The sequence below is a fragment of the Tympanuchus pallidicinctus genome, unplaced genomic scaffold, assembly GCF_026119805.1.
Source record: "Tympanuchus pallidicinctus isolate F22 unplaced genomic scaffold, pur_lepc_1.0 scaffold40, whole genome shotgun sequence".
In the NCBI taxonomy this organism is placed as follows: Eukaryota; Metazoa; Chordata; class Aves; order Galliformes; family Phasianidae; genus Tympanuchus; species Tympanuchus pallidicinctus.
Genome location: NW_026294759.1, coordinates 1,599,232 through 1,610,906, shown reverse-complemented (window position 1 = coordinate 1,610,906; position 11,675 = coordinate 1,599,232). Strand labels below are relative to the sequence as shown.

Below are 11,675 nucleotides of genomic sequence, written 5' to 3'. Positions count from 1 at the left end.
GTTTTTAAAAAGTGTGGGCACCTGCACTGTAGATGGTTTAACAGAGTTTTATGGTTCAATGGCATGGGAACAGTGTGATGGTCTGGTACACAAGGAAATGCCACCAGCACTACTGAGCATCTTGTATTGATTGGTAATGTTCAGATGAACAGATGAACTTTTCATGGCCCATGTAGATCTGAAGGATTCAGTCCACTTGCCATTTGCAACTCCCACTGACAATAATGTTAAATGGTATCTCCTGCTCCTAGCACTGAAAAGTACTGGGCTTACCATTCCTTCTTGCAGAGGCACACACTTTGGGCAGTGATTAATGCTGCTTTTTGGATATCTAACCTTTGCAATTTATGTGTTAGGCAGTAACTAATCTATACGATGCAAACTGTGATGCATATACAACTGTTATTTTTCTCTTCAGAATGTCATGCTGATTTACAAATTCAGTGGTTTGTTAAATCTGCACCTGCACTTTTATCAACCAAACATATTATTTCATCAAAGAATGAAGTAGGGTCTGTTTCTCTCAACTTTAAAAAAAAAAAAAAGAAATACTATGAGATTTACACTCTCTGGTAGATGGTTGTTGCCATCTAACACTCACATGTGTCATCCTGCTTTCTCTCTGAATGCTGGCACCACATGCTTTTCCAGTATCTTGGGATTTCCAGAATATTCTAATATACCTATGTCAATTGGACCAGACACTTCCTCAGCCAAATTTTTTACGATGCTGAGATGCAAATGATCTCAGCCAATTGATCTAAAAATACTTAAGCTTAATAGTTACAGTTAAAAACACTCCTTATTTTGAAAATGCAATAGATCCACATCTAATCTGAATACACAATTCTATTTATTTTTAAAAACATTTAATTTTGTCCGTATTTTTCACAACAGCAGAACCACAGACCTCTAATTTGTAAACTTAAATCTCAGTTTTTTATTAAAAACTTTGTTGTAACTTTCCACGGGAGAACTTTCATCATCTTGTTCCGACTGCTGGACTTGCAATATAAGCAACTTGCTCAGTTTGAAGATTAACCAATTTTGCCTACACATTTGCCTGGCTCTACAGTTAAAACACATGCACACACACGTACATAAGTATATTCCTTCATACCTTAAAACATTAAGAAAATACAGCTATATACATCTACAGCTATGTATCTATATACAATGTATGTTAATTCATTGCATAACTATTTACAGTTACATGTACACCTATTTATACAGACTCACCCATGTACAGTAATATAAACACTCATCTATATGCAGCATCCCAGCAGAGCTGAGGCTGTCCATGTTGTTCTGAAGTGAAAGCACTTTTCTGTTTCTCTTCTCATACTCCATTCTTGAATGGTTGCTCAGATCCTCCAGCTGGGTAAGCCCTTCCCCTTCTGTACCATTATCTCTGTCAGTACTTGGACAAGACTGACTCTCCTGAGAAGGATGTGGAACAGGCTCCCAGGGCACTGGGCACAGCCCCAAGCTCCCAGAATTCAAGAGGCGTCTTGACAGTGCTCTGTCATATGGTTTGATTTTTTGGATGTTCCTGGTGTGGAGCCAGGAGCTGCACTCAGTGATCCTTATGGGTCCCTTCCAACTCAGGGTATTGTATGATTCTGTGATTCTAAAAGAAGAGAGACAGTGGAGGGCAGGTGGCTGACATGAGAGTTCTCCTACTCTGAAGCTGTTAGAAGTTGCTCTGGCTTTGGTTCAGCTGAAAAGGAAAGAAATAAAGGAAAAAAAAAAACCTAAGATTCATGAAGACCAAAGTGCACAGACCATCACCCCTGTGCAGAGATTCACCAGAAGCAAATGGAGAAGAGCACTTAAGCCCTGCCATGCCTCCAGCTATGGGATCATAGCCCTGCACACTGCAGAGCAGGGGAAGAAAGGGAGCAGCAGCCATAGGTCAGCCAGACCTCCACAGCCATGGCATTGAGCTGCCAGTGCCAGGAAGATGTTGCTTGTCCCATCTCCCACATTAGGGAAGTGGCTCAGTGCTTAGCCTCTTACCTGCTCTTTTCCTTCTGAGCACAATGAAGAGGACAGAAACGAAAATGGCAGTGGCAATGGCCCCTCCTACCAGGCCTTCCAATTCTGTGTGTTCTGTAGGGGAAGAGGAGTATCAGGGATGTCACATGCACTTCAGCAACCAGTGATTGTCCCAGCTCATCAAACCCCCTGGCATCTGACAATACACATGCTCTCATCAGCTGTGACAGGAAACACATGCACTAGGGCCATTAACACAGGGCCAAATTATACTGGATAGATAGATATGATGTAACTTGTTAAATGACAGCATTGCTTGTTTTTCCCTGATGGGTCAGGAGAAAGGAGAGCAACCTCCTGCTGGAGAAGAGAGCAAGAACACTGACAGCACATCAACTCTAAAGGGAAGTAGCACTCTTTGCAGTGCTGGGACAACAGCTCTTCAGCAGCTTCAGCCTCCAGTTGAACAACGAGTCCAGCTGGGTGTCCAGCTCCTTGGGCACGGCTGTTCTCTTGTCTCTGTCCAAGTGCTCTGTTTTTAGTCATAATATCTCTCATCCCTTGTAGGAAATGAGATAACTGCTGACTTAAAATCTTCAGACTAAGGGAGTGAAACAGAAGAGAGGATGGGTACAAGGGGACACCAGGAGGAAAGCAGGGAGAAGCAGGCATGAGTGATGCATCCCAGAGATTTTAATCCTTTTGGTAAGTAATGAGGTAGCAGGAGGTGTGGGCCATGGGTGAAGAATATGTCACTTAACCTTGACACTCACCTGGTGCCTTCAGATGGGTGCTGATGGAGATGGGCGCCTCCAGAGCCACATGTGAAACATGGCAGGTGTATGTGGCTGGAGCCTGTGCTGTGGCTGAAGTGACGCTGAGGTAGGAGGCGATGCTGTAGGTGCCATCTCGGCTTTGCCGGTGACTGGAGAAGCGTGTGTTTGAGAGACTGATTTCTACCGTGTCCTCAGGACTCTTCTGTGTCCAGCTCACCGAGATGTCCGGGGGGTAATAGCCAGCAATGTTGCAGGTCAGAGTAATGGTCTCATCTCTCTTGAATGACACCTCTGTTGGGAACACACGAACTCTTGGGGGCTCTGGAAGGAAATAAACAGGGAATTGACTGGGTCAGAAACTGAGCAGGGAACACAGATGGCATCCAGCTACAAGCTGGCCTGTGACAGTGAGTATTGGAAGCAACAGGGTGACCTTTCAGTGCCTTCCTTACCAGCCACCAGCAACTGGATATTGTGTTGGACTTGGTGCTGTGCTGTGGACACCAAGCAGATGTACATCCCCTCATCATCCACAGTTGCTTCCTGCAAGGTAAGTGATGCATCCCCATTCCTCAGCAGCTGCTCCACATCTACGTGGAATTTTGGCTGCACTGTCGGGCCTGCATTCCCCACATGGTATCGGAAAAGGCTGCGACCACTGCCTCGGTGCTGCCTCCTCCACTCCAGGGAGGACAGTAGGAAGCTGGGAGCCAAGGCAAAGTGGCAGTCAAGGGTGATGGAGCTGCCAAGACGTGTGCGCAGGGAAGTGTTGTTTGATGATGATTGAAATTCCACTAGAAACAGAAAGGAGGATTAAAGGCAAGCAGTGAATTAAATCAAAGTGGGTAAAGAAGGCATCCTCAAGTGGGAGGTGTGGGCAGTGACATCCTCACCCCAAGCAGGCCCCTTGTGTGATGCTTCAGGGGCCACATGGGCAAAATAGCTGGGAGGAAGCCAGCCCTGTGGGGTTATCAGGGTTGACAATCAAGTGGACACCAAGTACGTGCCGTGGTCTGGAAGGACAAAGCACTTGTTCAGAAGGCACCTGGGCAACCTTCTGTGGATGTCCCTGCTTGAGCAGGGCTGGGATCCCAGGCCACCTAGTCACCTGTAGTCAGCAGAGTCCCCTCCTTGCTCATTGGAATCTTCAGCTTTGGGTGCAGTGTCACATCGTGTCCCCAATCTTTCTGGCTGCTGCAGCTGGATCCTCTGAGCAGCAGGGCAATGCTGATCCCGCTGGAGAGCCGAATGGTGGCTAGGAACCAGGAGGCAGGGCAGAGACCATTGCTCTCTTGCTGAAAACTATATGGGGAAAGCTCACAGCTCACCTCCTCCCCACTGCAATCCACATGCAGCAGGGCATCTGCATACGGGATGGACACTAGCTGTGCTGTGAGGAGAGAGAAGAGATTTAATTGTCTGGATCTGAAAGGAAGATAGAGCAAGCTGATGAGATGAAAAACTCCATGCACTACAGTGTCAGTCAGAACACAGAAAAGTAAGGCTAAGTTTATCAAATGGAGGTCTGTAAAGAATATGAGATCATGTTTGCTGTGGTTGCTTTACATCCCTTAGTCTGCTGCCTTCATTTCAGCCAGCACAGGGTTTACTGTGGGCAAAGGAAGCTGTTAGAAAAGGGAAGTAAGCAAAACAGATTCCCTCCAGCTGACTCAGTAATAAGTTGTATATGTGAAGTAACCAGTAACGACTTGCAATGTTTATTCTTTTAGGGTCTGAACACTTTTTAATCAAAGCATGTAGGCATAAGCACCCTATGTGACCCCCGTAAGTGATCCATGTGCTTCCCACTGACATCACAGGAAATTAACTCAGTGTCTGCAGTATGTGAAAAAATCATAGAATCATAAAATATCCCAGGTTGGAAGGGACCCTTAAGGATCACTGAGTCCAACTCCTGGCTCCACACAAAACCACCCCAAATTCACACCCTATGTCTGAGAGAGATGTCCAAATGCTCCTTGAACTCCAGCAGCCTGTGCCAGGGCAGCATCACCCTTTGGTGGAGAATCTTTTCCTGCTATCCAACCTGACCCTTTCGCAGCTTCATGCCATTCCCTCAGGTTCTATAGCTTGTCACCAGAAAGCAGAGCTCAGAGCTGCCCCTCCACTCCCTGTGAGGAGCTGCAGGCTATCATGAGGCCACCCCTCAGCCTTCTCTGCCCTGGACAGAACAAAGCTCTTCAGGTGTCTTCTCCTCCAGACCCTCCACCATCTTTTGTAGCCTTTCTTTGGCCACTCTCTAATATGTCTGTTTGGACCTGTGGTGCCCCAGTCTGTACCCAGTGCTTGAGGTGAGACCACACCAGTGCAGAGCAGAGCAGGACAATCACTTTCCTTGCTCAGCTGGCAATGCTGGGCCTGGTGCATCTCAGGGTACAGCTGGGCTTCCTGGCTGCCTGTTGATGCATGTTCAGCTTGTTTTTGACCAAGACCCTGAAATCCCAAAAACTGTACATGAGCCAGCAGTGTGCTCTTGCAGCCCATAAGGCCAGTGGTATCCTGAGCAGCGTTGAATGAGGGGTAGCTAGAAGGGAGAAGGAGGTGATTGCCCTCCTCCACTCTGCCCTCATGGAGACTCCATCTGGAGTACTGTGTCCAGGCCTGGGGCCCCCAGTGCAAGAAGGATGCAGACCTGGTGGAGTGGGTCCAGAGGAGGGGCATGAAGATGATCAGAGGACTGGAGCACCTCTCCTACAATTAAAGATCGAAGGAGTTGGGATTGTTTAGCTTGGAAAAGAGAAAGCTCCAGGAAGACCTCATTGCAATCTTCCAGTATTTGAAAGGAGTTTACAAACAGGAGGGTGATCAACTTTTTATGCATGTAGATAGTGATAGGGCAAGGGGGGATGGATTTAAACTGAAAGCTAAATGTAGGAGGTCATGCATAGAACTTTAGTGGTCATTCATGTAATAATAGAATAGTTTGGATTGGGAGAGACTTTAAATATCAGCTAGTTCTGATCTTCAAAAATTAATTCAAAAATTAAAAATTTATGAAGGTTGCTACCTCACTGTGCTCACATCCACTGCTAGGTCTCCATAAACATTCAGCAGGTGTCAGTGAATGTCAGTGGGTGCCATTTTTTCCTCATGTAGGAATTAAATAACAAACTTTTGCTTCGTGCGTGCTTCCATGTTTGTCATACTGCCGCTCTGCTGCCATCTGTCACACAGCAACAAAATGTAATGGAATACTGGTGGGAAGGCCCAGTTTCTACTGCTATACCATCAACATCCGTCCGTGGGCCAGCATAACAAAACAGGAGACTTGAGGATTACTTGTTCAGCAGTCCTTGTAATTGTCTAAACTCCATTTAAAAGTTCTTTTGGAAAAGCCTGGGGCATGAGGTGGTAAAAATTCTGGAAGCAGCTCTGATGCCTCACTCACCTGAGGCTTCAAAGATGATGGGAGCAGAGGAGCCGTGGTCTTCCTGTGGGGTCTCATAGTCAGTTACATCTCCCAGGGTGCCATCATCTGTGACGCTGAGTCCCCTCAGCACCAGGGTAGCTGGATGCTGGGAGCCACCAAAGGCTCTTGGCAATCCTCCTTCCCCCACGTAGGAGCAGCCAAGTACAACATCCACCCTGCGGATCTCAGGCACTGGTGTGGGGCCTTCCACTGTCCCTTAAAAGACAGAAAAGAGCTGTTTTAGTGCACGAGCTGCTTTAATCATAAAATTGTAGAATTGTTTGAATTTCCAAGGGAAGGACATTTAAACGTAACCTAACCCAACTCCCCAGCAATGAATAGGAGCACCTGCAGCTACATCAGGTTGCTCAGAGCCCCATCCAGCCTGACTTTGAGGGTCTCCAAGGATGGGACTTCCATCGTGTCTCTGGGAAACCTGTTCCAGTGCCTCACCACCCTCACTGTCTTCCTTATCCCCGATATAAAACTGCCCTCTTTTAGTTTTAAACAATTTTCCCTTGTCCTATGACAACAAAACTGCTAAAGAGTCTGTTTCTTACTTTCTTACAGCCCACCTTCAGATAGCAGAAGGCTGCTATCAGGTCTCCTGGCAGCTTTCCCTTCCCCAGGCACTGCAGCAGCAGCAGCATAAGCGCAGCCCCAGCCAAGCCCCGGCTCACCTGCCAGCACAGCCAGCATGCAGTAGCACAGGATTAGCCCCAGGATCATACTGCCCCTAAGGAGGGGTCTTCTGCAGGCCAAAATGCTCTGAAAGCCTAGCTGGAACCAGGCCCTGCCCCAGGCTGCCAGAAGCACCATGCTTTTAATTTCACTTTCACTTTGGAGAAGCAGAAGGGAAACAATCCCAGCACCTCTAAGCCTGTTAACTCTTTCTTTACCAAGCACAAGGAACTTAGCAGGAGGGCTTTGGCAGTAGGAAAGCGGGATGGAGTAGAGCTTCCAGAGCTACAGGTTTTGCTGGGCCTCTTCCTAAGTGTCAGTGCCATGCCAGCCTTAACACTGTCCATCTGCATGCAGCCAACTCATTGAGCACCCAGTGAAGGCTGTCACTTCTCTACAAGCCTGCTTTTCATAAGATTCCAGCTCTGTGAGAGGCTGGGATGTGAAACTAGAGTTATTCCTTTTTCCCTGTGGATCCTCCATGGAGTGCGAGGAGCTGCCTTACTTGCCAGCTGACAAGTCCACCCCAGCTGTCTGAAAGAAAAAAACATGGAAAAAACAGCCTGTGCACAGCATTAGTGAGAGAATGGGTGAGCTTTGGTGGCATTTTCAGGACTGCCTTTTTTCATGTCCTTTGCTGAGAGAAAATGTTAGGCACTGGGGGAAGTCTCTGATAATCATGATGGGGCTTAAGCCTATAAATCTTGATATGACAGGTAACAAATTCCTTCACAAAACAGTCACTGTGTCTGTGTGAATAGAAACAAAGTCATAGAAAAGGTTGTTGATGAAAAATACATTTGGAGCATGTGATCATGATTTGCTTACATATCAATTAAGCAGAAAGCTAAAAAAAAAAACAAAACAGGCCTGCTGAGTACTTGAAAATTTTGTTCAAAATGGAAACAAACAAACAAAAAATCAAGGAAATGATAAAAGTCTTTAATATAGACTGTAATGGTGAAGAAACTGAATGTGAAAGAAGCCCAGGATTCTTCTGAGAGATGGTCAGTTGTTATGGCAATTGTACCCCAGAGCAAGAGCAAAAATCCCTCTGCAGCTACCTCGATCAACAGCCATGAGGCTACTGAATACATGTGACAGGTAAGGAAATTGATTGCCAAACAAAACACACCTTCAAATGTTTGCAGACATAATGTGATATTAATGTGGAAAATGAATTTTTAGAAAATAAAATTTTTTGTGTAAATAAATACCTGAATCAAAAAGGAGAAGGTGACTATGCAAAGAAGATGGGGTCAAGAATAAAACTACCTGTTGCTGATACATAACTATAATCTTAAACCAAGAAAATTATACTGAATGAATAAAGGAGCAAATAGAAAGAGAATAGTAAATATGAGAATACAGGAACTACCATGTCTGATCTAAAATGATCTTTTATCCTTTCTAAATTTGGAAATAAAGTTAATGTGATGGAATTATGAAAACAAGGTAGGATGTGGATTTTGATGCATTTTTTAACTGTAACAAGTTTTATTTTTAAGAAAGCAACAAGAAGTTACACAGTTCTGCAAAATAACAAACACTGTTCCAATAAACTTTACCTTATCTGTGTTTACTCAGTTTTAAGAATTGGAGGCCTGACAAGTAACTTCTTACCCCAGTCTGGACTGATGTGTCAGTAGGTGACTTACCCTTTAACCCCTGAAGAAATGCCATACACCCCATGTAAATATATAACACTAATAGGGAATTCAAATCCACATCTCCAGGGAAGCATTTATCCAGAAAATCTGTTGTTGACAGCAAAAGATGAGTGCTTAGAAACATCAAAAGTGGTGACTCTGTGGTTTAACAGTGGTCTCTCGGCTTGCTTTTCATCAGTATACTGGCTGAATACTTCAACCCAGGAGAATTTTTCCCACAGAGAGAGGATCACTGTAAAAATTACATTTCAAAACAGTCTGCAGCTCATTGGGTTCACCAGGTTTTCTTATCAAATAATATAAAATCAACTCTCAATTTCCATAATATTCTTAGAGGTTTCTGCTGCCCTTACTGTCACCTCTAACCATCTACTGCCTCTTAAATTTAGACATTCCCTCCTCGCACATTTGCAGTCCCATCAATTCTTCCACACCACTCTGCTATCTGCACCCTTTTACCTTTCTCCATTTGCTGCTCCCCATAAAACCAGGCAGCTTTCCTCTATCCAAACCACATGCGTTTCCTCTTTCTAGTTTTCCTGTTCTCTGGCCCTGAGCCGTTTTGCCCTGCTCTCACCTCCCTGATTTCCCCAGTCCCTTCTTTTCAGTTCCAGTTCCTCCTGTTGGAAGAAACACCACAAAATCTGTCAGCCTTGTTTATCTGAACTTTCTATGGGTCAGGTTAAAAGCCTATATAAGCAGCCTAAGTACTTGTTCTTCACTGGTATGGCATCAGCTTGAGCACTGCATGCAGGTTTGGACGCCGCAATATAAGAAGGACATAAAACACTGAGAGAGCATCTAAAGGACAGCCGTGAGGATGAGGAATGGTCTGGAGTGGCTAAGGTCCCATGATTTGTTCAGTTCAGAGCAGAAGAGCTGAGAGGAGGCCTGATGGCGGCTGCAGCTCCTCACAGGGAGCGGAGGGGCAGCGCTGAGCTCTGCTCTGTGTGACGGCGACAGGGCCCGAGGGAACGGCGTGGAGCTGTGAGCAGAGAGTCAGGTTCGGGGTCAGGGAAAGGTTCTGCACCAGAGAGCAGTGGGCATGGCACAGGCTGCCCAGGGCAGTGGGCATGGCACCAAACTGATGGAACTCGAGAAGCGTTTTGACATCTCTCTCAGACATAGGGTGTGAATTTTGGGTGATGTTGTGTGGGGTCAGAATAGAATACCTGGCGTATTCTATGGTTCTGTGATTCTGTGATTTGCTGAATCCAAAAGATAGCTTCTCTTTTTACACTAAGTCAGCGTTACGCTCATGCCACGCTTGGGTAAATTCTGTTCCTTGCAGCTCCCGAAGCTTCTGCTGACTGTGCTAATGAGTGGGGCCATCAACACTGAGCTAGCTTGGCATGCCTCCTCTGGTTATATAGGATACATCTGATACTAGCACACAGCTCTCCTCTAGTGTTAAATAAGTGGTAAGCTGGCATTTATTATATGATTTGCTAGCTGGATATGCACTGCTTTGCCTCTACTTCCCTGTACTGTTTTCCTTCTCACAGACCTAGATTAACCAGGCTAACCTGGAGATCACTGTGGTTTTCATCTTCCACTGTATGTGCTGAAGGCCAGGCTGTAAACGAACCATGTTGACTCAACAAAATTTGCAGTTTACAGAAGTATACAGGGATGAACTCTTTCTCTGTAAAATTAACACCTTTTTTTGTGCAGTGTATCTTTTAATAGTACTAGAAGGAAAATGACCCAAACCCACTCACCTAGAAGTTGTACCCATATATCTCTGGCTGATCCCAAGAGGCACAAGTTGCAGCATAATCTCTATCTCTAACCCACACTGCTAGCCATCATGTTTGCTAAGATTACACCCTCCCTGTACATTACGTTGCTACCTCCTGCTGGGGAAAGGAGCAAAGCCAGTGACAGAATCAGGCTAACATTGTAGAATGGCTTAGGTTGAAGGGGACCTTAAAGATCATCTAGTTCCAACCTTCCTGCCATGGGCAGTGTTGCCACCCACTGAATCGGACTGCCAAGGATCCCATCCATCCCAGCCATACACACCTCCAGAGGTGGAGTATCCACAGCTTCTCTGGGCAAACTGTTTCAGTATTTCACCACCCTCTAAGTAAAGGCTCATAAGTCTGGAACTGAAATCATGGGATCTCCAGGAAAAGGAAGATACAAAAACAAAGCCTTCTGGCATCTACAGAAGTAAACCAGAACTAGAATAACAGCAATGCTAAAGGTAAAATGAGCCCAATTTGTAACTAACATAAACCACAATTTCAGTGCAGCTACATCAGTTTACAGCAGTTAAGTTTCTTATCAAATGGTTCTTAGATTGGACTCATTTTTCATAGTCTCTTGTACCAGCTTTGAATATTGACTTACTCTGAGTTGCTATCATTTAAGGTTGTTTTCTTTTTCTTTCAAGATTGTCCACAGTTTTGACTGCTCCCATTTTTAAGCACCAAGAATAGATGTTGGCCTCTAATTTTTGTGGTCTACAGTTAGGTGCTCAGCATCTTTCAAAATGGGGTACATGATATGTGGAGAAGGGAGTCCTCATGGAAAAGCCAACCTAGAAAGCCTGACTGCATGTTCTCACCTCTATCAACTTCCCTGCATAAAGCAGAACAATAATACTAGGTGACCTGTTTTAGAAGTTTTGATGAAAGAATGAGTTTCATGTATGTTTTGAGAACAGGTGAGTTTTTGTAAGCAGCTTTAAAGTACAGGCAGTTTATTTTTGCAGTGTAATTAAGGTGCAGCGCAATAGAGCAGAGCATCTGGCTTTAGTTGCAGATCGCATGTGTTCATTTGCTTCAGTTTCCCTGTAAATGTGCTGTAAAATTGGAGTGCTACTTGCCCTGTTTTCTACAGGACATCTGTACAGAGGAGTTTATTCTCACACGCAGAGTCTTCCAATAAAAGAGCTCTAGGAAAAGAGAACTACAAATAAAAAATCAGAATCTGTCACTGTTACTATTCCTACTCCTGATGTTGATGCCTACTCACTGTTCCCACAGTTCAGACAATGCTCTCCCAGGGCGTGTCTAGAGAAGAGAACATCCCCAAATGCTAACATCTCAAGGGGACAATTTAAGCTGCAAGTACACAGGAGGATGAGTTGCTCAGAACCCTTTCAGATACCTT

At 45.1% G+C, this 11,675-nt stretch overlaps 1 protein-coding gene across 3 annotated transcripts; it reads right to left on the bottom strand.

Annotated features, from left to right (window-relative positions):
• Positions 1-834: 834 nt before the first annotated feature.
• TAPBPL (TAP binding protein like) lies at positions 835-7,062 on the bottom strand. Of its 3 annotated transcripts, XM_052701712.1 has the most exons (7): positions 6,885-7,061; positions 6,184-6,420; positions 3,883-4,164; positions 3,227-3,568; positions 2,772-3,095; positions 2,020-2,112; positions 835-1,720 (listed from the first exon to the last, which is right to left on the bottom strand). In XM_052701712.1, the coding sequence occupies exons 1-7, from the start codon at positions 7,021-7,023 to the stop codon at positions 1,680-1,682; spliced, it is 1,458 nt and encodes a 485-aa protein (XP_052557672.1). In that variant the 5' UTR covers positions 7,024-7,061; the 3' UTR covers positions 835-1,679. The 3 variants fall into 3 exon arrangements, with proteins under 3 accessions (XP_052557672.1, XP_052557674.1, XP_052557673.1); XM_052701714.1 differs by lacking the exon at positions 6,184-6,420; XM_052701713.1 differs by lacking the exons at positions 835-1,720; positions 2,020-2,112 and adding an exon at positions 2,119-2,599 and having other exon boundaries at positions 6,885-7,062.
• Positions 7,063-11,675: the final 4,613 nt, after the last annotated feature.

Excerpts from the sequence above, each read along its gene's own strand:
- TAPBPL (XM_052701712.1), bottom strand. The coding sequence starts at position 7,023 with ATGGTGCTTCTGGCAGCCTGGGGCAGGGCCTGGTTCCAGCTAGGCTTT. Across the intron at positions 4,165-6,183 it reads CATCATCTTTGAAGCCTCAG|CACAGCTAGTGTCCATCCCG; the intron begins GTGAGTGAGGCA and ends CTCTCCTCACAG. Across the intron at positions 1,721-2,019 it reads GCTCAGAAGGAAAAGAGCAG|CTGAACCAAAGCCAGAGCAA; the intron begins GTAAGAGGCTAA and ends TTTCCTTTTCAG.